Source organism: Crassostrea angulata, chromosome 7 (assembly GCF_025612915.1).
Source record: "Crassostrea angulata isolate pt1a10 chromosome 7, ASM2561291v2, whole genome shotgun sequence".
Taxonomy (NCBI): domain Eukaryota; kingdom Metazoa; phylum Mollusca; class Bivalvia; order Ostreida; family Ostreidae; genus Magallana; species Magallana angulata.
Window position 1 is genome coordinate 33,780,340 of NC_069117.1, and position 24,387 is coordinate 33,804,726.

The 24,387-nt window shown below is 35.1% G+C and overlaps 1 protein-coding gene across 2 annotated transcripts; it reads left to right on the forward strand.

Moving 5' to 3' along the window:
* Positions 1 to 9,810: 9,810 nt before the first annotated feature.
* LOC128155974 (electroneutral sodium bicarbonate exchanger 1-like) lies at positions 9,811 to 23,376 on the forward strand. 2 transcript variants are annotated; one of them, XM_052817905.1, is made up of 23 exons: positions 9,811 to 9,962; positions 15,740 to 15,847; positions 16,119 to 16,250; positions 16,413 to 16,442; positions 16,818 to 16,944; positions 17,158 to 17,318; positions 17,428 to 17,631; positions 17,743 to 17,828; positions 17,936 to 18,181; positions 18,305 to 18,451; positions 18,573 to 18,682; positions 18,775 to 18,949; positions 19,067 to 19,200; positions 19,314 to 19,863; positions 20,004 to 20,117; positions 20,203 to 20,367; positions 20,717 to 20,895; positions 21,025 to 21,097; positions 21,244 to 21,312; positions 21,452 to 21,628; positions 21,862 to 21,996; positions 22,238 to 22,368; positions 22,764 to 23,376. In XM_052817905.1, exons 2-23 carry the CDS (start codon positions 15,778 to 15,780, stop codon positions 22,846 to 22,848), a joined length of 3,300 nt encoding a protein of 1,099 aa, XP_052673865.1. In that variant the 5' UTR covers positions 9,811 to 9,962; positions 15,740 to 15,777; the 3' UTR covers positions 22,849 to 23,376. The 2 variants fall into 2 exon arrangements, with proteins under 2 accessions (XP_052673865.1, XP_052673866.1); XM_052817906.1 differs by lacking the exon at positions 16,413 to 16,442.
* The last annotated feature ends 1,011 nt before the right edge of the window (positions 23,377 to 24,387 follow it).

The following is a 24,387-nucleotide window of genomic DNA, read 5'->3' on the forward strand; positions in this document are numbered from 1 at the left end:
TAATCAAGAAAAAAAGTTACAACATGAAAATAAAAACAATATTTGATTTTACAATTTCTTCAATATTCGAACAAATATTCTGAAAGAATTGAACAAGATTTATAAATCATACTCTTAAAAGGGTTCCAACATTCTCAAAATTTGTGTTAAACGATCTCGTATCAATATACACACTGTTTTATGTAAATAAATCGTGTCGTCATTTTGAAACATTCCAGACTACAGTTCAACCTCAATATTTTATCTTAATTCACCGGATCACGTGTCGACTTTTTTTTATAAACATGTACATTGACATTCACAGAATGTAGCAAGCCAAGAGCTAGATTTTTCTCTCTACTGTTTAAAAAAAGTTAAATACAACAAAGGACACGGACAGTTCATTCAAAAACACGTGACCAGATAAGCTTCTGTGTTGAGTACTATGTTACGATTTAGGGAACAAACCGGGCGGAGTGGGGTTAATACATGTATGAACGCATTCACTCCTCTTCACCTAACCAGGAAATACTCATTAATCATAGCGCTACGACTACAGTTTATCATTTCATAATATGCAAATCTTTCGTTTTCTGAACAAGTACACTATAGAGAGTGGCTAATGTTGTAAAATTAATTCTTTGGTTTAATGAAGCAAGCCTAAATAGTAGTCTATGTTTATATCACCTTAAAGTCGTATTCTATTGAGAGTTGAGACAGAATTTAACGAAATCAAAGATGCTTATGAACCAAGAACAATTTAAAGAAAAAACAGTTACTAGTAATTATTGATGATTGTAAGTCAAGGTCGATCCATAGTTCCTTATATTAAATAACGTATACAATACATTGAACTTCTTTAGCATTAAGTGTGTCATTTTAAAAATACATGAAGTCGTAAACATAAAACTATTGTAGAAGTAGTACTATAATACTCCGGCTCGTGCACCATGTATCAAACCCTGACTTCTATTTAGGCATTGTACATGCACAACACAACACTATTCCTAAGCATTACGGTGTACAGCAGATATCAAATAAATTACATAAGTTAATATAACGGAAACAGCGGTAGAGGTGGGTGTAATGTCTAAGTTTTTTATATTTCCAAAATGTATTATTGTTTCATAAATCTCGGTATCAATAAATAACACAAAATTTCAATATTTTTTTTTTGTTGCAGAAAAAACAAACCCCGATTTGTTTCGGCTTTTCACTATTTTGCCTGAAATATATAAATAACCTGCAGCATTAAATGAGATGAACTGCATTAAACGATTTGCATATTTTCCTCAAAATATAAAGAGTGTAATTATATCTGTGGTAGAACCTGAAATAAACCTTGGTGATAGACATATTCATGACAATAACTACATTTTTGGTTGAATTAATTTTTGTGGATGACATGTCACTGAAAAATCAAGACTGTTACGCTAAAAATAAATGTGTGCACTCACTAGAAATGAAATTTTGCATGATCGTAGCACTATTAATATTTGATTTTTTTTTATAATGATTATTAACCTTGGACTTTCCGGACAGCTGTGTTCGGCATATTCTTAACTCTGCCCATCGACAAACATCTGATTATGGATCGACAGTGAATGGAATTTTTTTTATCTTCATGTGTGTGTGTGTGTTTGGTGGGCTAGCGTTTATAATCATACCGGTAGCTTTACGTTCGGACATCATCAGTAATCATCGGATTACTACGAAGGATTCCGATTCTCGGCCCTTGTTGAATAGGAAACTCGGATTCCCAGATTGGTTCCGTCATTGGTTAGGGACCTGGAAAACAGCTTGGAGAGCCAATAGAATTCAAAAGAAAATTTATTCGATAGTATAATTCCGGGTAATGGTCCTTGATTTGGTACGTTAAACGATTTGTTTAGTTTGGTACAAACGAACTCTGGTGGAAGTTTGTTTGTTTTGGTACAACCGAACTCTGGCGCAAGTTGGAATTCTGAGCGCTTGAAAACTCCTCTGTTTAAAAGACGAAATAGTTCTTTTTTGCAAACAATGTCGTGATAATATTTGTGATAAAGTATCCCAGAGGTTCTATTTTTTTTTTCATGTTAAAACGTACATGGTAACACAGAAAATCGAAGATAAACTAGTACATATATATGTGACTTATTCACGGAAATACTGTTTAAATATTTAATATGTGAGAGAAATAGAGAGGGGGGGGGAAAAGAGATTTCTTCAAAATCCTAATCTATGGTACATGTACCAACAAAAGAAATGATTAAAATGCTAAATTGGTTTCCTTTTATGTGTATTTAGAAACACTCTCTACAAGAAGTGATGTAATTCCCTTCAAAATTCAAATTTTTATATGCGAATTTAGGAAAATTGCATGTTGTTTTCAATAGAGAATGTGCTTTTTTCCTGCACTAAAGTTTACAAATATTTGAACAAATGTCTACGCTATTCTGTTCATTGAACTAAAAATTTATCTTCTGCTGCCCAAACATAACGATTTAAGGTAATATGTGACTCCTGTCAATATTTGACTAAAAAAGGATTTTAAGGTGTTACAATGTATGGGGGACACCTAACGATGTAAATGTGGATAAAAGTATAATATTATAACATGTAATCAAAATACTTCACCTGTTAAGAACTTTTAAATTGTACAATATTTGACCCAAAAATATGTATTTCAAATTATATAAGGTCAAGCGGGATTCGAACTCATGAATTCTGAGTCAACATTCTGACCCATTGTTCTACACTTTTAGATAACAATTCCGGGAAAGAAATAATTATAAATTATAAATAAACTTTGTTTTATTATTTCTTTCGATAGGAAATACGTCACATTCCACCTAAATAAAACAATTTTGGAAAGTTAAAAATTTTAAAAGCCTCAATGGGATTGGAGCTCATGACTTACATAGTCGTAGCTCACGCTCCAACCAAATGCACTATGCTGTTATGTAACAATTCTGGGAAAGAAAAAAAAATATAAAAATTTAACTTGAATTTATTGTTTATTAGTCCCCTACCGGTTTTCATCGGAGGGGACTATAGCTTTCCTCTGCGTCCGTCAGTCCGTCCGTCTGTCCGTCCATCCGTCCGTCCGTCTGTCTGTCCCACTTCAGTTTTCCACACTTTTTTTCTTTATGCGTTTGAGGAATAATATGAAATTTGCTGAACAGCTTCAAAACGTCAAACTACAGATCAAGTTTACACTTTTGTAGCGTTTGGTTGAGATATTTTTGAGAAAATAAATTTTTATATTCCAATTTTTTAATGTTTGGGTTCGTTATCGGGCTCGGTGTGTATCAAATAAACGAGGAAAGTATGTTGTCAGTAATAATATCGTGCATTTCTTGGACCATTCCTTTTACTGTTTCTAACAAACAAATAAGTTCTGTAAAATAGTGTCAAGCATTATGTTGTTAATTTAATCGACAGGGTTTTATGTATTATTACAATCGGGTTCGTTATTGGGTTGGTCTGTTGAGACGGTAAGAAATGATATTCTGCATAACAGTGCATTGTTTTCACAAATGTCTACAAACCGGTAGGGGACGTGTATTGCTTATGCAATACTCTCAGAATGCTTGTTTCTATAGAAAGTACAACCTAATATGGAGATGCTCCATACCACCTTAATAATGTACCTCAGTAAGATTTTGGAAGGAGGGAAACAGTTGAATCAAAGTTGAATGAAAGTATCTTGCTAGAATTACAATGTGTAAAGATCGAAGTTGTAATAATAAAAAGATTCTTCTTCGAAAAAATTACTCCGAGAAACACTAAAGACACACAAAGGATACCAACTACAAATTAACTTCTAAAGAGTTAAGCACTGTTTAATTTCAATGTGTGCAATGTATAATGCACTCCCTATAAAATTACTACAATCTGCATAACAACCAGATATGCCGAACTCAAGTTGCCAGAACATTTCTTACTAAAACAGTTTTGTAATACCAACAACTAAATAATAGAACTACATACCATAACCATGACAAACGCTCAGAAAATATTCGGAATGGTCAGTGGCGAAATACAGGTGTGTAAATGCTGACCCCTTTTTATATCCCCATGGGGGGGGTTATGCCAAATATATTTCAAGGGAATGTGCGGGTCCAGAATTTTTTTTTGGCCGGGAGGGTCTGAGGGATAACTTTGTTTTCCGTGAGGGAGGGGGGACGGGACTGGGCTCCATGGCCTATTTTTGGTCATTTTACCACGTGAATTAATACGTTACCATAATACGGAGGGGAGGTAATCTAGATCTCCATGCAATCCCTCCTCTAGATGAGCGCATGATAAGCAACGAGGTGAAGGGATGTGAATATACGAACCCACCACCCACCTACATATCAAAGTAACAATATTTGAGAGATACAATATTTATAACTGCTAGGCAAAACAAGCCTGTCAATGACAAGCTTCGTATTTTCTATCTTAAATGAGAATGATTAATTTGGCCAGATAATGTATTTTACTATTGTTTTGCACAACGTACTGTATTTCACGGTATTCTGAAGAAAGAGATCAGAAGAAACACACCAGAAGTAGGTTAATGTCACTCCCATTTGACCTACTTTTTATGTAAGAAAATCTAATGGCATCTTTGTCGTTTGTTCCGGGTATTAGAATAAGTAGTATTCATTTTTTTCTATTCAATTTTTTTTTTCATGTTCTTACATCTCAAAAATAACAACCCAATGTGAGAAAACATAGAATATATAGCCATTTTAAAGTTAAAAAAGTACATCCATGGCCTCTTTACCTCAAAACTTAAGTATAATAATTAATGGCACTCAGCGAAGTTTACGAGGTCGGTTTTATATCCTTACATCTAAAAATGTCCTGCAAGTGTCAAATTAATGATAAAGCGCTCAATCATTAATATCATTGCAGAGGAGTCATCAACTATACATAGCTGTTTACCTGTAAACTTGGTCTTCATTTCTTCTTAGTTGTTCATTTACCTGTGTTTCTGGTTTTGTTGCGAATCCAACTTCGGCGGAGAAAAGAATTAAAACAAAATACAAGCGTGTTAGTATAGTTTTCTGAAAGAAAAAACAACTTTTAAAAAAATGAGATCAGTTATAAATAATAATGAACAAGTAAACTAGTACACATAAAAATTTCATAAAGTTAAGAATTATTTTTAGCGATTGAAATTGCTGCACTGTAGTTATAATCTGTAGGTCTAATTTAGAGCGAACTGTTTTTTGTTGTTTTTTGCCACAGTTATTGGTTCAAGTTTCAGGTTTGTCAATATAGCCTGGGTTTGAAGTTGCGCGTCTTTCCTTGCAGAAGGTACCACAGACCAAAAATTTATTTATGTCCTCCAGTTTTGAGAACTTGTCCACCGCATCGGAAAGCCAGATCTGTAATTAAATTTTCGCACTTCGCCTGCTGCAACCGTACAGTGTATATATTGTAGATAGAGTAGCTTTAAACCAAAACAGTTGCTTATATTAACTGCATTCACACAGATTACTGTTCGGATAATGATGTAAACAACTTCCTGTGGGATATGTGACGTCAAAAAGTAATGTAAGAAAATTGTGTCTACATAGTAACTATAAGTGCTTTTAAAAACCACAGGTCAGTATGTACAGAATAATTCTTATTTAGATATTCATCATTAATATGCAGGAACCAAAATAAAGAGACATGTGTCAAATTTCGCTAATTACTTGGATCTGGCCTCTGTGGGTTTTCGTCTATAAGATTCTATGTCAAAACCATTCATGATCAATACTTAATCTTAATGATGAATGTAAAATTAAGATTATAGAATTAAAACGAGTTTTATGTAACTAAGCATCTGATGAAAATAAAGATACCTCTTCAGAAGGAAACAATTATCAACCAACAATGTCAGTGTCCTTAAGTTTTTTTTTTCTTTTGTAGGTCATTTTATTTTTGGAACTGCATAATGAACGGAGAAAGAATTATGAAGTGAATAAGTGCGGGGTCTTTTTGTCTCTTCGAACGCAGCCATGCAAGGAATTTTCGAATAAATTATAATAATTAATTAGCAACCTTCTTGTGACTGCAGTGCGACCTACAACTATGCAAATGCCGAATTAAAAGACAGCGCGAGGGTGAAAAAGAAAAAGTCTTTGTCTTAAGATAACCCCGCTCAGTTTGTAGCTAGCTGAAGGGGACAGTGAAACTTTACACTCTACATGCCTTTGGAACTGTTTGAATAGATGTAAGTCATGATTTTAAGCGTTTAATTTTACAAGAGTGTCGTGTGTGGCGAGAATAATTTAGGTTTTTATTTGTGACAAGGGGGGGGGGGGGGGGGGGTCGCAACATGAACTCATACACTATTAGAATATAATTTGTGAAAATTCGTGAGGCTATAACTAATATGGATATTTTATTTACTATTTTATTATTCTTTTATCTTGGGTGGAATAAAGGAATATCTTAAATAAGATTTATAAAAATAATATGAGTGAAAGATATGAATACAGAATAAAAAAGGTCTTTATTACACATTGGTTGAAGACAAATTTTACGTAAGATGTAGCGAAATACATCCTCTCTGAAAACAAGATTCCATTGCCAATTCGCAAGAAAAATATTGTCCGAATAGCGTAGCTGACTATAGCATGAATACATCATAAGTTATGCAAGTGACAAAAATGGCTTCTCCTTTTAAAAAAATAAATGTCATATTGTCATATCCAGCAAGTGTCTTCTGCCATAATCGTTTGTTATTGCTGACATCTTTGTTGTTAGGGTAAACAAATTACGACATCATCGGCGGACATTAAATGTAGCTATGTGTGTCAGACGGACAGCTTATTTTATCTTTCTATAATTTTGGCAAACGTAGTTTTGGTTATCATGCTGAAAAAGAGCATTGTAAATCATATTAACATGAGTGCGATGTTTATACATATATAAATTTAAAGACATATATATTGTGAAACAAAAAGGAATCATGTTAATTTGTAAAGTTCATGAAATTTAATTTTATTTATATATTTATTTTGCTGTTTTTAATGCATCATTCAAAGCCTTTAAAGCGATTTTAGATCAAAGTTAAACATGTGTTTGTATATCTCCATCTTCGCTATTCAAGGTCTTTTCTATTGGAAAGAAGCTGATCGTATACATGTGTATACCCTTGGCTAGGGAAAATGATATCTTTGTTTTATTATCCCTTAATAAAACTCGCTTGTAGATTAGTTTAAAGGAAACTACAAAATTAAAAAGTTCATAATTCGAAAATATAGATGGTGCATATCTTTAAAAAAAATAAGGAAGAGAAACAGATTTATAGTAAAAAAAAAAACCAAATAGTAAGAAAATTATAACATAACTACCAAAACAAAAATACAAATCATGTGTTATCTGCAAAAAAACTACAGATTTTTTTTTTATGGTTTTCTGGAGTTCATATCGATTCTATGCCAATAATAGCCTGTCTCTCTAACTTCTAGAAGCACACGTAGTACAAAAATTAAGCTGTGACAAGTGTGAAAGTATGTCGATGGCTCTTCATTAATAATATGGCTGACATAGGATTGTTAGAATTAATATATAGATGTACATGCATTTGGTGTATGTATACCTTGTAGCCAATGTTGCGGTCCTGAAAGGAAAAAAAAGCGTGAAAGAAATCGACGTCCAATGTAGGAAAAGTGTGAAATGCGTATTTTCGCTGTCCCCGACGGGAATAGCTATTTCTTGTATAACATTTTCCTCCGGGGGGGAAATTTGCAACTCCGGTAAAGAAAAAGTAAAAGATAGAAATGTATAGAATTGTCCGTACAATGCGTGTCTTTTAGCGAGCAAAGCAAGAAGTAGTTATCTCTCACTATTTACTCAGTAAATATTAGTATGACCTGAAGAGCATTAAGGTCAAGCAATAAATTTTAAATCCTTCCGTGCCTCCATGACGAAGTGCATTGCCCTTTGTATGAAGATACATGAATTCTTGATGTTTCACAAGTCTGTACAAAGCGGGGAAAGTGAGAGTTTTATGACTGAATACATACATGCATCACATCTATTGGATGCAGATCACTTAATATCACAGCCATTATAGAGTTACTACAACCATCTACGAAAAGCTAAGAGTCAAATTTGCCTTTCCTTACGTTTTTATCTATTATAAATGCATGTCCGTGTAATTGACCTGTCTACATCAATGCAATCGATTTTCAATATTTTAATTATTAACGCTCTCTTTCCCTTTCCCGACCCCCATCTGCAAGAGTCAATCAATGAGCAAATACTGAATTGTAAGCTGAATTAATATTTGACAGAAACTTAGGATCGGGCTGAATATATGGGGGGGGGGGGGGGGGTACACCAACTTTTTTTTTTCGAAATAGACATTTTTCTTAAATTTTGAATATAGAAAGGAATTTTCATGTACCTGACCTTCCCTGTTTTGGGCAATGTGAAAAGTTAAAGATAAACTTTACATATAGATAAAAATTGTAACAGATATGATGCGATACCCCCCCCCCTTTCCTCTATTTTTTTTAACACAGTGCTACGTGCCTGTGTGAAAAGACGGTTGTAGTGAAAAAACTCTATTAATTTCCTAGTTCATTTCTCCTTTACACAATAGAAAACGGTTTTATTACAGTCAACACATCTAAATCGAGTTGTCATGTTAAACCATGATTTATATTTTTATTTTTAGAGAAATTGGGCACTTTATGACCTGTCTCAGCAGTAGAATTAATCTTAACATTACTTCTTTGTCAATCGAAATTTGGTTCATTTAGTATCAGCATTTGGATAAACTCGTCAGTTCGAATCTACCTGGAGTTTTATTCTTTACCGTTCATTTAATGGTAAAACTATATTTAATCGTGAAAAGATACAACATTTAAAAAAAACGTATTGAAACTTAAGTGTAATTGAATCTTTCAAACGTATGTTATGCTATACATCCACATATGTAATTCAGAAGGACCATTTAGCCTAAAAAATTAAAGACTTAAAGCTGAATATAAAAAGCTTGAGGCATCGTGTGAGAAAATGTTTTATGATAAATATGTTTAACACTTGTAATATTGATAATCATATTGATAATCAAGCAAATACATGTATACCGTGTCGAAAATTTAATACCAACGTTCATTGGTAACAGTCTAAGAATATGATTTATCATGAAAAAAAGACAGTGTTCAATTCATGAACAAAAGTCAATATTTTGAAAAGAATTTCTTTCAGCTGACCATAATATAGAATTTAGAGACAATGCATTAAGTTTTATTATGGCTGTCTTATAAAATGCACATATGGGATGAACATTGTGTCTGATGTTTTATTTATGGAAAGGCAGCATCATCATCATAGACATCCTTTAAAACCTGGAACGATACTCCTTGCGTTCTATATCCGGTTTAACTTCATGACCTTTTTTCTTGATGTGGTTCAACGTAAGATTTTTTCATCACGTGTATTATGTCAGTAAAAAAAAAGTCCCCAAGTAAACCAGATCGAATTAATTAACGTTGATAACATTAATCACTGTTTTCTGAGCTTATTTTATCAGTGCCTCCAACTCTTTGGTCAACCTGTCAAGTGTCTCCGTGTAGTGGAATAACACAACAATTGTACGATTCAAAAGGTCATTTTTTTCCTAACCACACAATGCAATAAATTATTAAATCTCTCTTTCTTCTCTCTCTCTCTCTTCTCTCTCTCAAACAAACATTCCAATTTCAGTAATTAACATAAAATCTTAAACGAACGGTAGGTATATATAAAGTTAATTTTCCACCTCTCTTTCCTTATATGTTGCGACGACTGTTTCTCAGTTGTTCATGAAATATGACAGACTATTTATACCGCGACGACTAGCGGCCCACGTCACAAGAGTCGAGAGGCAGTATTTTATATAACACAAGAGTTCTGGCTACATAGACCCTTTCCGATTTTGCCTGTCGACTGTACAGGATTGGACTCGGGAACGCAAGGCGTTTTCCGGAAAGGAACTTCCCCTATTTATTGTGTATATACCTCGGGTGAGTATACTCAATGAATATTGTTTATTTACAATAACCAAATGCGATAAATGTTTAAAATTTTTACTGGAAACGAAACCTTAACTTTTTTGTCTTAATGACGGATAAATTCACCTTGAAAGCTTATTTCAATGATATGCGGATTTTTGTGCGTCTTTATGAAAGAAATTGAACAAGAAGTGTTTGATCCAATAATTTATTGATAAGTTATTTCAAATAATTTATTTTTACCCTCCGATTTATAAAAAAAAAACTTGAAACTTTCAAATCAACATAAATCTTAGTATTGAATTATATTAGTTACAGAGAACTTGGGATAGAGAGGTTTAAATCTGATATACCTTTGAAGAATTAGTTGAAGAACAATAAATTCATCACTTCCGCTCCCCCTTTTGACAAAACAGTTTAACAACCTACTAAACTTCTGATGTGAATTGTTCTTAACTTAGATGAAAGAGAGACGTTATCATATGTTGTGACAAGACTCCCATTACCTGAATTTGTTAAACCGTTATTAGCTAACTACTACAAATGCTTTTACATTTCCGGTACCTTATACTTGTACTATTGCAAGATGTTTTTGATGAAAAAAAATCTTCTTTTAGAAAGTGACTCTTTGATATCCTTTTTAAATTATTTATTTTTAAAAAAAAAACTAAACTCATGGTATATCAAATGACTCGCATTGCAACCGGAAGTCTCTTTTTGGTTTCGTTTTCTTTCCTAAGCAACTTTCGTATTTGCAAAGACAACGTCAACTGTATTCCAGACAAGAAACCTTGACCTTGCTTTGACCTTGTCCTGTCATAATTGATTCTGTCTGGATACAATTGTCACTCTTATGCATTTTTCTATTCATGAGCCAGCGTTCTTTCAACGTCCTCTTATAACTGACAAAAACGCTTTAAACTCTTGGACCTACATCGAAGTCTTTTGCATATCACTGTCCATGTCAGTGACCATGTGAGCTTAGTAGTCGATGACGATTCGCCACTCTATTTGTTTATGTAGTCTACCTTTGTATTTTTGACATCAAGTACTCACATGGATATAGACCAGGTATCGGGTGTCAGTTACAGTGTAACGTTCTGGGTGTCCAGGCAGTGTGTTGCTGTACCCTGTAATCGTATCGAACAAACTTTCATGCTAAAGATCAACAAAAAGAAACCAAAAAGCATTAATGTGAATCATTTAAGTGAAGAAAAAACACATTTAGAGAGACAAAATTGATATACAGCTTCAAATAGATGATAATAGAAAATGTATGATAGCGTTCGATTAGTATTCGTGGAGATCCTTATTCATAATTTAAATAGGTATGTCATTTTATTAATGGAAAAAAGTCCGGAATATATGTATATAAATACAATCATGACGTTTAAATAGAGAGCGAAAACACATACACAACAAAATCACCAAATGTTAGGGAGAACAAATCACCCAATGGTGCACTTGAAACGTCCCAAATGACCACAGTGGTTAATTTTCTTAAGAAGGGTTTGAATGATGACTTTTTGTTGATGACAGTGTATTACTCGATGTGACAAATGTCAAAGTTTTTAGCTGTTTCTTGTACCAGATTCAACTTTTCCAGGACACACTTCACGGCTCACTGACGCCATTAAACAAATCCAAAGTTAGCAGTGGGCAGGAGATGTTATAATTTATGTAATGCCTTGAAAAAATCCCCCTTAAAACTACAAAATCATGTATGCACGGATAAAGAAGTCTTCTTATCAAACAGGACAACCAATTAACTTTTTCCCGACCTCCTATTCCCGAAACGTTAAAAAGTGTTTAATGCGCATTTCCTGCAGGCAAGGTTCAGTTGTTAAATTTTAATCATCAAGTTGATGCGTGTTTTAGTGTTGGTGCTTGCCAGAGGTTGTCGACGGAGCGAAACTCTGGTAAATAGAAAAATTATGCATGCGCAATATCATAATAGCCTTAAAAGTTCATTAATGAATTCATAACTTCGTACCGACAATGATTTTATTGTTACAATCTGGTCTCTGCGATAGAAGTTCTTAGTTTTCCTCCTTACTTGCTAATTCTACGCGTAATGGTTCCTCGGGCGTATATATCACTTGTTTTAACTTATTTGACGTTAGAGGATAAACATTTATATTTATTCTACAATTTGACATTTGTGGAATATATTTGAATTTTATAGCCAAAGCGCCCTGCCTTACTGAATTAATGTCTTGTCCTTAAATCAAGGGTTCTTGTAAGCGCCCCAAGAACAAAAAAACAAAAACTCATATGTAGAAGAAATAAACAGATAAATAAATTGTTGCTTCAATTTTAACGTTGAATTTGATTAATATATAAATGTGTCTATTTTTAAATTGTGACATATCTTCAAAATTATGACCAAACTGTTCTTCTCTTTATAAGTGAAGTCAAATTCTAAGCGAAATTCTGTAAGTGAAGTCAAATTTTAAGTATAAAAAACGGGAAAATAATACAATTTGAAATGCCTTATCGCCAATTTTTGAACCAAAATGAAATCAAAGTCATGTTCGAACCAATTACAAGTGAAATGCGCGGCCGGCGCCGTCTTGTCAGTGGAAGGTCGAGCAGTCGTCCTGCTGTCAAAAAGTTTGTCGACTTCTCCAGAAGTTTTTGCATGCTTAATTTCCTGTTTAAGTGCCATCATGAGTGATACATGAAACACATCATTAATTAGCATAGATACGTTTTTAAAACATTGCGGTTTGACTTTGCAATGTTTTTCTAAGCGACAGTCCAATGGCAGTGAAAAAAGTGAACAGTACTTAATCGTCCAAAATAAGAATAATTCAATTTTTACAACTGGTTTTTTTTTTAAACAAAGATTTTGCGTTGCGTTCCGCTGCGTTGAAATGCGAAATGTTTCGCTTAGGCATGTTAGGCCACTAGAGGGCGCAGAAGAGCATTTGTCGTGCCCGACAGAAGTTGGACCAGAATGACGTTTGCGCCGTGTGTCCATTAGTGTGACAAATGAATACTAATGTTTAGATGGACCAGCTGTGTTCCTTGAGAATTGCACGTGTTGAAACACGAGGAAATGTCAGATGCATGTACCAAGATGACGAAAGTCAATGTTTATGGAACGCAAATTGAATACACCCCTCCTCCTCCCCCCAAACAAGATTTCGTTTCTTTGTACGGAAAATACTATTAAAATTATGAACAAATATCACAAAAACGATTTTTATTGTATTGAACTCTTACAGAAAAGATTGTATCATATATTGATTTTTCAAAATATACATAGAGACAACAGTCAAACTCTAAACTGCATACGACCTAAATGATATTACCTTGACCAAAATTGGATACTCATGTGCAATGTCATTTAGAAGTGACACAGAAAAGTTGTACTCAATTTTTATTACTTTGTTCAATTGAACTGTAGCTACCTAAATTGACTGAAATATTATCATAATAAAAATGCCAGCAGAAGCAGACGACACCGGGGCTGTAGTAAGACACTAAACAAATCTTGGCCCTATTTTAGTTTCTTTGTGCGCTTGGTGGTAAATTTGGTACGGAAAAGTAAACAGTCTCCCGTAGTCCCGTTTTAAAACATTTTTTTTATTATAAAAAGTAATGAAAACAAAAGAAACTTGACTGAGTTTTTGACGTTTACTTCGAGCGATAAAAATATACAAGGAACTGTATTTGTATGAAACCCCATCCCTTCATTCTTACGCACAATTAACCCCATACGAGGCCAAAGGTGATGGGGGAAATTACCAAAATCAACAACATTCCACTATTTTAGGCTTAACCAGGGAGGGGAAAAAAGAAGAAAGAACACATGATCAAAAGATTTGATTAACCTGAGCGACTGACACTCGGTCAATGTTAAATATACAAAGCTGTCATAGGTTGTGACCATTAGGCCAGTGATGGACCGGCGGCTATACGGTAGCTGTCAGGGACAGTGTTTACACTATCTCTAATCGTCTGACTTTGACAGTCTGGTCGTCATATTGGTGATGAGAACGCGATAAATGATAATGAGATCTTCTGATATATATCATTTGTCAGAGAGTAATTTATGAATGAGGAGGAGGAAGTTCTTTTTCTGTTCGGACAACAGTCATTCATATATTTCCTTTTCATAACTACATGTATGATGCGCGCGCATTAAAGTGTAACGTAGTACTGTTCTAATAGCCACGGGAAGATCTCCATTGATCAAATGACAATGCGTTAGAAAAATTCAAAAAGCACTTCACCTTGAACTTTTGAGGATTTAAATATGCTGGAGCAATAATTAAAATTGATTGTTATCTTATCCATTGTCAAATAGCACACAACAACATAAAGGGATCGGCTAAAGAGTTGCAATTACAAGTTTTTATGCGCGGATCCCCGATGGCGTGAGGAGGGGCAGGTCGACGGGATAGTTTTATTGCCGTGGTGTTGATGGGGGTTGGGCGAAGTGGGGATTGTAATGTTGGTAATTGTAATGTCTATAATCAGAATTCTCATTTTTAGATTTAATATGTTTGAAATTTCTTGTGTAGTGGGGTCCGCATCCAAATGACCCCATTTAGATCTGCGCGTTTGTTTTCATCGGTCTGTTCATTAATCAAAGAGAAACTCCATTTATTTTGGGTTTTTTTCCTTTTCTTTGGTCGGCCAGTTGTCCGAATTCTGTCAATAAATAAGGTCAAAATATGAGGCCCCATTTATCTACCGCACAAACAAACGTCCACATTCTCAAAATGTCTCAAAACAGAGAAGGGAAAATAAAGCAAGCAAACGTATGAGCCCTCAAGAAAACGATGTATTATATTTTGCTTAAATAATGATTTTTTTCCCTTCATAGTTAACCCCAACAGAAAAATTAATTGTATTTATAGACACTTTTAAGATGAATGGTTAAAAAATGAAATAACAATTTTAAAAGTTTGATTAAGGTTTATCATAATTTTAATTATATATCTTTAGTTTCTTTGTTAGGATAGTTTAAAAAGAGCAACCATTATAAATCTGCACGAAATGGCCTGCCGAAATGATTGCAAATTAAGTTTATATTGCGTCTCTTTTTAGATTGATACGCGATTGTACTAATTTGTAACGTTGATTTGCGTTTGATTTATTTCATTTCTATGACGTTCTGATAAAAACGGCAATACTTTAAACCAAAGATAAAACGGGATTTACATACACCGACATTCAAACTTTCTTTCGTACCCGACAGGCTAAAGAATTTTCTACTCAACGAACAAACGCATTCAGCTTTCTTAGTCGTGATCGGATATGTTGACATTTTCTTTTGTCTCGAATCTGTGGCACCTCCTCTCTCAGCTTTATTGGTCGTGATCGGATACCGTATATTGAATGTTTTCTTCTTCTCTCTATGGCACCTCCTCTTCTTTTGAAAGTTCCGAACGTCTTCAGAAAATAACCAAAGAACATGTTTCAATATCTCCCAGACGGATTATTTATTATACCGGTCGTCTGCAGCCATAAATGTTGGACTGTGACTTTAAGAGATTTACCACACCACTCCAAATTACCAGATATTTTGTATTATAAAAACTCAAAAGCTCGCTTGAATTCAATGATACAAGTACTTCCAACAAGAGATTACCATTTGAGAACTTCTTCGAAACATTTATGAATTTGAGTCTGCAAGCAGCCCTGTGTATTTGAAATCAATAAAAAAAGGACTTGATATCAGTGACTTAAGAAGTTACTCGCTCCTTGACTTGCAATTAACCATTAGTATGAGATAGACAAGTGCATGAAGACGGTTTAAATTTTCTTAATTCCAGAAGTAACACCTGACGGAAGTTGAGAGTTTGGCTTCATCATGACGGATTCTCACGAGGAAACAGTGAGGGATTATGGGCTGACTCGGAACTTTAGCAGCGACAATTTCGGTAATTTTTGAGAGCTTGATAGATATTAATTTTAAAAAAAACCCATGTCCATACCCAGTAAGCATCATCGACTGTGCAATATTATGGTCATCGAGCATCAGGTCAGGAAAAACGTTTTTCTTGAATAACGCAAAGACAACAAAAGATGTAATTTGTTATGCTGATTTATTTGAAACCCTCGAAAACTCATAAAACTTCAAAGTTGGTTTAATTGCTATAAATAATTTTAATAAAGAAAACTAAGCCATAAAGCATTGCCCTTTGTTTACAGCTAGCGATGCTCATCGTCAGATGATAGGGGTACGGTTGCCAAGGAGACAACAGCGTCCTGGTCGCTCTTCATCTTCCAGACGACATCGGGATCAAAATGGCTACCCTAGATCGTCTGATGCTTCAAGTCCCAGTAAGTACATGCAATTATACACCTTGCAATCACCGAGGTTCAGCTGTTGGATAGAACGATATACGCTAAATTGAGGCGAAACTCTAGCATTACGGACTGCTTTAAAATTCAAGGTTTAAGATTTCTGCTTTAAGATTTTGCATTTGCTATTTTCTTAAACAGATGTGCCAGAAAATACAACCGGTCTTCCTGGTAAGATAATCAATGTTGTAAGGGTGAAATGTTGTATGGTGTTAGCGTACTAATGTCTTTTTCTCCATAAAGATTTTAAGGGAATTTACAAAACTCATTATTGTGTTTTGTAGACAAACTAACGCTCAGGTTAACAAATATAGTACTGACTCAATCATTAATATCATGGTTTTGGTGACCCCCAGTATTATTGTACAAATAATTAAACTTTGCTTTCTTGCTATTTCAGAAACAGTTCTTTTGAATTGCGTGATACTCTAGTAAAAATTTAAAAGTATCAATTAAAGTAGTTGGAATATTCAATTTCAGATTTTAATTAGAAATAGACGTTTGAACTTAATTAAGTTTTGGTAGCACGCTTTTTTTCCATTTTAGCTTCAGTGTCGCCTAGTGAACACATTCAACAACTCCTTCTCGAGAACGATGACACACACAACGTTTTCTGTCAGATGGACACACTTTACACCGCTCTGAATGAGTACCAATGGAGAGAGACAGCAAGGTAAATACCCCGACCACAAGTTAGTACATGCTCTATTTGTTCAGTCTACATTCTGCTGTATTTCCCTCTACATTTTCAAAAGAAGAGAGAAAACTCTATCAATTTTTTATTGAGAACTCCATTCACGTAAGGAAAATGTCAAATGTCATATAAACTTCTAAAAATATTCATGATGAAATACTGAAGACAGGAGAATTAATGAATTGTTTGTAGATGGGTGAAATATGAAGAAGATGTAGAAGATGGAGGAGAGCGTTGGTCTAAGCCCCACGTTGCCTCACTTTCGCTACATTCCCTGTTTGAACTCCGGTCCTCCCTGCTGATGGGAGCTGTGATGTTAGACATGGATGCTTACCATATCACCCAGGTTGCTGGTAAGGCTCATATTTTGGATATGTTCAAAAGTTCTTATTTATTGGTAATAAATATTCATAAAATTGTTGTAGAAATTAGTATTCTATACAGACCCATTTCTTTATTCAGACCTCATCATCGATCAGCTCATTAATGCCAAACTCTTGGAAAGCAACCTTCGCGACAACGTCAGAGCAGCAATAACAGCAAACCACGCCCATCAGCATCAAAAGCGCAGGCGAAGTATGATGCCAACTCAACAAGAATCAATGGCCGACTTCCGAAAACGTTCAATGAAGAGAAACTTTTCTAGTAACATGTCTTTCAGAAAGGGTAACCATTTACTATATAAATTTCAAAGTATATACTTCGGAGGTGCAAGCTGCATGTCTTTTTCGTATTTTTGAAGGCCTATAAGCGTATTAATCTCTCATTTCATTACAGACAGCTCAGCAAAATTAAACAGAAATCCAAATAGTGTTCCTGAAAACATTGGTGACATTTTGAGCGATTCTGCTTCAAGTGCTAAGGTATTTCTTGTTTATTTTCTTTTTTACAACATTTTGTGTTCATAGATTGAAATAAAAAGACAAACTAAAAACGAGATCAAAACTGAGTTACGTTCTTTTTTAAACAGCTGAACCAACAGTTCATGAAAAAGATTCCTGATGGGTCGGAAGCTGCCAACATTTTGGTTGGAGAGATGGATTGCCTGAAGTATCAGATTACCGCCTTTGTGAGACTGACCGAGGCACGGTCTATCGGGGACCTGACAGAGGTCCCTCTGCCAACAAGGTTCATCTTCCTCCTCCTAGGACCTCCCGGGAGCCACAACAAAAACGTAGAGATGGGACGTTCCATGTCCACAATGATGGTTGATGAGGTATTTGCGACTTTCTAATTTAACCAAATTTTAAACTTTTTCTTATGGTCTAAAATTCCGATATTAGCTGAATCTCTAAATTCTTGTAATACTAGTATTGACTTTGCATTGCTCTATTATCAGGTCTTCAGGGAAGTTGCATACCGGGCCAAAAGTAGGCAAGATATTTTGTCTGGAATCGACGAGTTCCTTGACCAGGTCACGGTTCTTCCTCCCGGAGAGTGGGATCCTAAAATCAGGCTAGAGCCTCCTGACAAAGTACCATCCCAGGTAATTATTATAGGATTATCTTAAAATGTAGAATTTGTTAACATTATACTGGGTATGAAAAACTTTATGATTTTGCATTTTAAAAGCAAATCATTTTCGTTTAATATGGTTTTGTTTCTAGGACCCAAGGAAACAACAGAACGCCAAGGTTCCAGAGGGTCCGAAAGTAGCAGCAGAACAGATTGAAGAGGAAGAATCTCATATCGATCCAACATTAGTACGAACTGGCAGGTAATACTATTTTTTTTTCTTCAATTAATGCGCTCACAATTAGGATGCAAGCGCGCATATACACGTTGTATTAATTTTTTTTCAACTTTTAGACTGTTTGGAGGTTTGGTGGCCGACATCAAACGAAAGATTCCGTGGTATGCCAGCGACTTCAAAGATTGTCTTCACATCCAGTGTGTGGCGTCCACATTGTATCTCTACCTGGCTACTCTTACACCAAATGTTACATTCGGAGGACTTCTAGGACTGGCAACAAACCAATACATGGTATGCAAGAGTCATTTCTCTTTTAAATTAAAATTCTTACCATTCAACCCCGAAAAAAAAATATAAAAAGACAATAAACCTAACAAACCCTCATCACAATCGTCCTTCATCTTACAGGGTACGATGGAATGCATCTTGACCGCAGCTATCGTTGGCATTCTCTTTGCTCTCTTTGCTGGGCAACCGCTGAATATTCTGGGTAGTACTGGTCCCATGTTGGTTCTTGAAATGATTGTCTACAGCTTCTGTATGTAAGTAAACAAAGGTTACTTTTGTAGGTTTTGCAGGAAATTTATTTTAAAAAATACCTATTCATTTGTGGATGCCGTAAGTTATCCTTTAATTTTTAAATAATTCTCTGTAGTGATCAAGGATGGGATTACATGCCTTTCCGGGCGTGGACGGGAATCTGGACAACAGTTATCATCATGCTTGTAGTGGCCTTTGACCTCAGTGCGCTTGTGCGGTACATCACGAGATTTACCGAGGAGAGCTTCGCTTGCCTGATCGCCATTATCTTCATTTACGAAGCTATCAAAAAAGTCATCGGAATCACCAAAAAGTATCCCGTCAATCTCAACCCAGAGCATGAATACTTCTTCAACTGCACTTGTACGCCACCGATTGACAATTCCACCTACTTTAATGCAACGAACCTAACGATGGCTGCTGGGCCGACATACGCTGTACAAGAGATGACAACCATGAGCTACGCCAATTCCAGCTCCATTGACTTCTCGACGCTGACGGAGGACATGTGCGAGATGTACAATGGAACCATGGTGGGACCGGATTGTGGTCATCATCCGTATGCCGCCGACGTCTTCTTCCTGTCCGTCATCTTGTTCTTTGGCACCTACGTCATTGCAACATCTCTGAAGGACTTCAAGACCAGTGGATACTTCCCTAGCTTTGTAAGTTTGATTAAAATAAAATAGCTTGTTTCGCTTACATTAGGACTATGTAAACGCAGTATAAGATCTATTCTTAACTTTTTGGAGATTTTTTTTTTAAAGATATCAATTTTCATTATATTTGATGGGTTCTGTTCTAGGTTCGTCAAATCTTCAGTGACTTTGCTGTGCTGCTAGCCATTATTCTCATGGTCGGTCTAGATATGGCCATTGGCATTCCCACGCCTAAACTAGAAGTACCAGAAAATTTCGCTGTAAGTTTCAGAAAGTGAACTTTTTTCCGTTGTTTTCTTATTTTTGTAAAGATTTGAATACTGATAAATCATCATCTGATTTCAGCCAACAAAGCCCGGCCGTCCATGGTTTATCAACCCCATCAGCGACAAGAACCCCTGGTGGGTCATCCTTGTGTCCGCTATTCCAGCTTTCCTGTCTACCATTTTGATTTTCCTTGATCAGCAGATCACAGCTGTCATCGTCAACAGAAAGGAGAATAAACTGAAGGTACGATGTCCCCCATCAGTCTCGAATGCTCAACCATTCTATAGTACACTAATGAATTAAGTACCGGTATCAATTAAGCAGATTTTAGAATAAAAAAAATGATCATGTTTATATTCAATGATTTACAAGTATGATACCGAGCAACAAGGAAACTCGGGAGAGAAAAAAAACAAAAAAATAATCCCACATCTTAATTACTTGTAAATTGGTAATTAGCGTAAGACTTCCCCATCTTTATTTATAGAGAGAGAGAGAGAGAGAGAGAGAGAGAGAGAGAGAGAGAGAGACTCAAATGTCTGTGTTTTGTAAATGAAGAACATCTTTGAATAAAAAATGTTCTGTTGAACAGAAAGGAAACGGTTACCACTTGGACATGTTCGTGGTCGGTATCTGCGTGCTGATCTGCTCGCTGCTTGGTCTGCCGTGGTACGTCGCCGCCACTGTGTCCGCCCTGGCCCACATCATGAGTCTGAAGAAGGAATCCGAATGCTCCGCCCCTGGTGAAAAGCCGGTCTTCTTAGGATGTCGGTATGCTGAGTTAATTCCAAAAAATGAGATTTCTGTGATGTAGTTCGTATTTTGTACAATAATTGTAAATATCAATATTGGTAATTTTGACGGCTTTTTATATCTGGGGATATATTCGCTGTGTTTCAGCGAACAACGTGTGACAGCGCTGGTGGTCGGTATCCTCAGTGGTCTCTCTGTCTTTATGACCAAAATCTTGAAGGTTAGTTACTCTTAATGCTTGATGACTGATGAAGTCGGCCTCTGTTTTTTGAGTTTGTGGCATTTTTCAAACTTTGCATTGTGCTAGATAAGCCGCCTAGATTGTAGAAGAATGCTAGCAGTTGAAATATTCCTGTCTGTTTTTAGGTTATCCCTATGCCTGTGTTGTACGGTGTCTTCTTATTCATGGGTGTCGCAGCTCTTAAAGGAATGCAGGTATATATATAACAAATGTAACACTGTATATCTTATGCACTTCCAACGTACTTTTCCACAACATTTTTTCACAACATTTTGTGTCGAGTTTTTTTTATATTCCGAGAAAATGACTATCGCAAGTGTTGTCTTATTTCAGTTTGTTGACCGCCTCGCTCTCATCTTCATGCCCAAGAAGTACCAGCCCGATCACATGTACCTTCGTCACGTGCCGATCAAGCGTGTCCACCTCTTCACCTTCTTCCAAATCGTCTGTCTGGCTGTACTGTGGGTGGTGAAGATGATCAAGTCCATCTCCATTCTCTTCCCCGTCATGGTAACATTTTCACTATACATATCCGATTATGAAATATACAGTTGGGTATGAATCAATATCCATTAGTCTTGGCTTATGAAATGTTTGTTTCCATCTTTATAATATATCAATACGCATTCAAAATGTTGGTGAGTGTTTTATACTAAAAAGCACGTCAGAAAAGGTTTGCGTGAGTTTATTATATATGTATTTGTATACGAATCGTGCATTTACTCATTTTCTATTTTCCATAGGTTTTGGGTACTTGTATTGTACGAAAGTTGTTTGACTATATCTTCGAGCAAAGAGAGTTAAAATGGCTGGATGACTTGATGCCGGAGGATAAGAAGATGGCAAAGGAGGACCAAGAAATAGCTGGAGAAGGCGAGGTTCGTAGCATTATATTTCTTATCATCAAGGAATTTATTGTGTTTTATCTGGTATAATCATTTGAACAATTATTTTACCCCCCCCCCCCCAATCACCCCCCCCCCCCCCCCAAAAAAAAAGACAGACAAATCTAATGTAAAAATAAAAAACGTGTTATTATATGATACAAACATTCAGTAACTGTAAAAAGATTAAATAATCTAATACCTGCACTAAGGATGATTAATTTGGTTTTAACAGAAAGATCAGCTGCTGAATGAGGAGGAGTCAAAGTTCAACTACAACCGAGTCAACATCTCTGAGGAGGTCAACAAGACCGGTATGTGGCTCCAAGTGCGCCGCAGTTCCACCAGGGAGGACTCACTCCACGAGTAAGCACGCCCGAATATACTCTGGTCTAGTTGTTGTTATTTTCTAAATATAGTATAGGCTTTTACCATGCTGTATGGGTGGAACTACACTTCTTTGAAAGTGTTTTTTTCTGTTTGCTGTTTGATCGAGAGTTACCTTTCTTAGTGGTTAGAATCAGTGGTCATTTTGGGTGCTTTAATAATACTGAAAAAGGCATTTCTAAAGCTCAAGTGTTTTTTTATCTAGACAGTTGTTTAAAGGATAGCATGTTTCTAATTAATACTGATATTTTATTGAAGTTAAAAGAAAATGAATACCATATTGTGATAAAAAAAAGTTTTACTGCATTATTAGTATAGTGAGCTATTATAGCCTTTTAAATTCCTTCTAACTAATTGTGTGCGTCCATTTACAGCAAAAATAGAAAGAACATGAAGAACGAAGAAAATTCAGAGAAAAAGGGACAAAAAGCCGCCTTCTACTTCGGAGAAAACGCGTAAAGGACAGAAATAAACACATACACAGAGAAAAACTAATGTGTTGATATAAACAAAGAACGCGGGGAGATTGTGTGCGTTTAAAAGTAGCAATTCTTTGTATTGTTTTATAAGAGACATCAATACTAGCATAGTATTAAAGATAGAACTCCTGATATTTTGTGTACAATTGGTCAAATATATAGTTAAACAGAAACAAATAGTTTACTTCACTTTGAAGTTTTGTATTTCAATGAATGACTATGTATTTTTTTCTATCACATAGGTTTTTTCTGTACAAGACTGAAATATATATTTGTATTTCCTGAATTTAGGTGCTTTTGAAGGGATGAAATTAATTGGAATAAAATTAAAAAAACAAATGAATGCTTATAACTGACACTCACTTTTTGTATGTCTGCACCAGCCATTTAACTCATGATACATTTGTTAACACTCATATTGTGCATTATGACATCTACAAAGTAGCACTTTTTTTAAAACTGTAATTTTAATTTATATACGGAATAAAAAGACTTTAAAATCCGACAACATTGTTATTTATACTTTCATTTTTGGTATAAAATTTCCCCCTAAGCAGAGAGGAGAGTCGCTGCAAGTAAGTTAACTAGAAAACGAGTTATTTCTCTTCTCCACCGATGAAGTCACAGGATTTCGATGCTCATTCTGTGTCAAAAAATTATATACAATATAGAAAAACTCGTAAAACTATATATAAACTTTTTGCCCTTTTTTGCACAGATTGTGACAAAACTCTGTGAAATGGGTGGTCCCAAATTCAAATTATTAAAAAATTAAGAAAACATCTTTGAATCAATTTTATTGATATTAATTTTTTGAAAAATGTGCGTTGTACATATTTTTTTTAATTCTATCCTTTGGTTCCTATTGTTGTCATTGTTAAACATGGCCATTGGCCAGTATCTTTAGTTAAAACAGACAAACATTGATTAACGCGATACCTCTGGCTATTGCCACAGTTTGACATGATGAGATGATTGTTTACATGTATATCATAAATCATGTGTTTAGTAAGTAATGATTATTTACTTTCTTCGTCTTTAATTAATGTCCTAGAAATTCTAGTATGAACCTGATGAAAACAGGAACAAATGTCGGATCAGAAGTGACGTCAAAGAAAGTAAATTATTACCATTGGTTAGAGTTTCACTTCAAACACGGTATGCTCCTCTGATGAATTACAATTAGATCTAAACTTTAATCAGCGTTTGTAAAAAAAAAATGAATATAAAACAAAGAGTGATATTGAAGTGGATCAATTAATAAACAACCCAAGAAGAACCTTATAATTAAGGTGTAATATAGGTATACATTTATGAGAGTTTGTGACATTGAAAGATCTTGTATCACTTCAAACATGCACAATTTTGACCAGATGTGGAAGTTCTATTATATTCCAAATGCATTGTTATTCTAGTTTGCCCCTCCCCATTTTGCCAGTGGTATAGAAAAATGGGACACTCCCCCTCCCTATATCAATATTTGGCATGTAGACATATACCGATCTTTCCCTTTAATTCA

Bases quoted from the DNA above. Each gene is read 5' to 3' on its own strand.
- LOC128155974 (XM_052817905.1), top strand. From the start codon at position 15,778: ATGACGGATTCTCACGAGGAAACAGTGAGGGATTATGGGCTGACTCGG. The intron at 18,683-18,774 runs GTAATACTATTT...TTCAACTTTTAG, and splicing joins ACATTAGTACGAACTGGCAG to ACTGTTTGGAGGTTTGGTGG. The intron at 22,369-22,763 runs GTAAGCACGCCC...GTCCATTTACAG, and splicing joins AGGGAGGACTCACTCCACGA to CAAAAATAGAAAGAACATGA.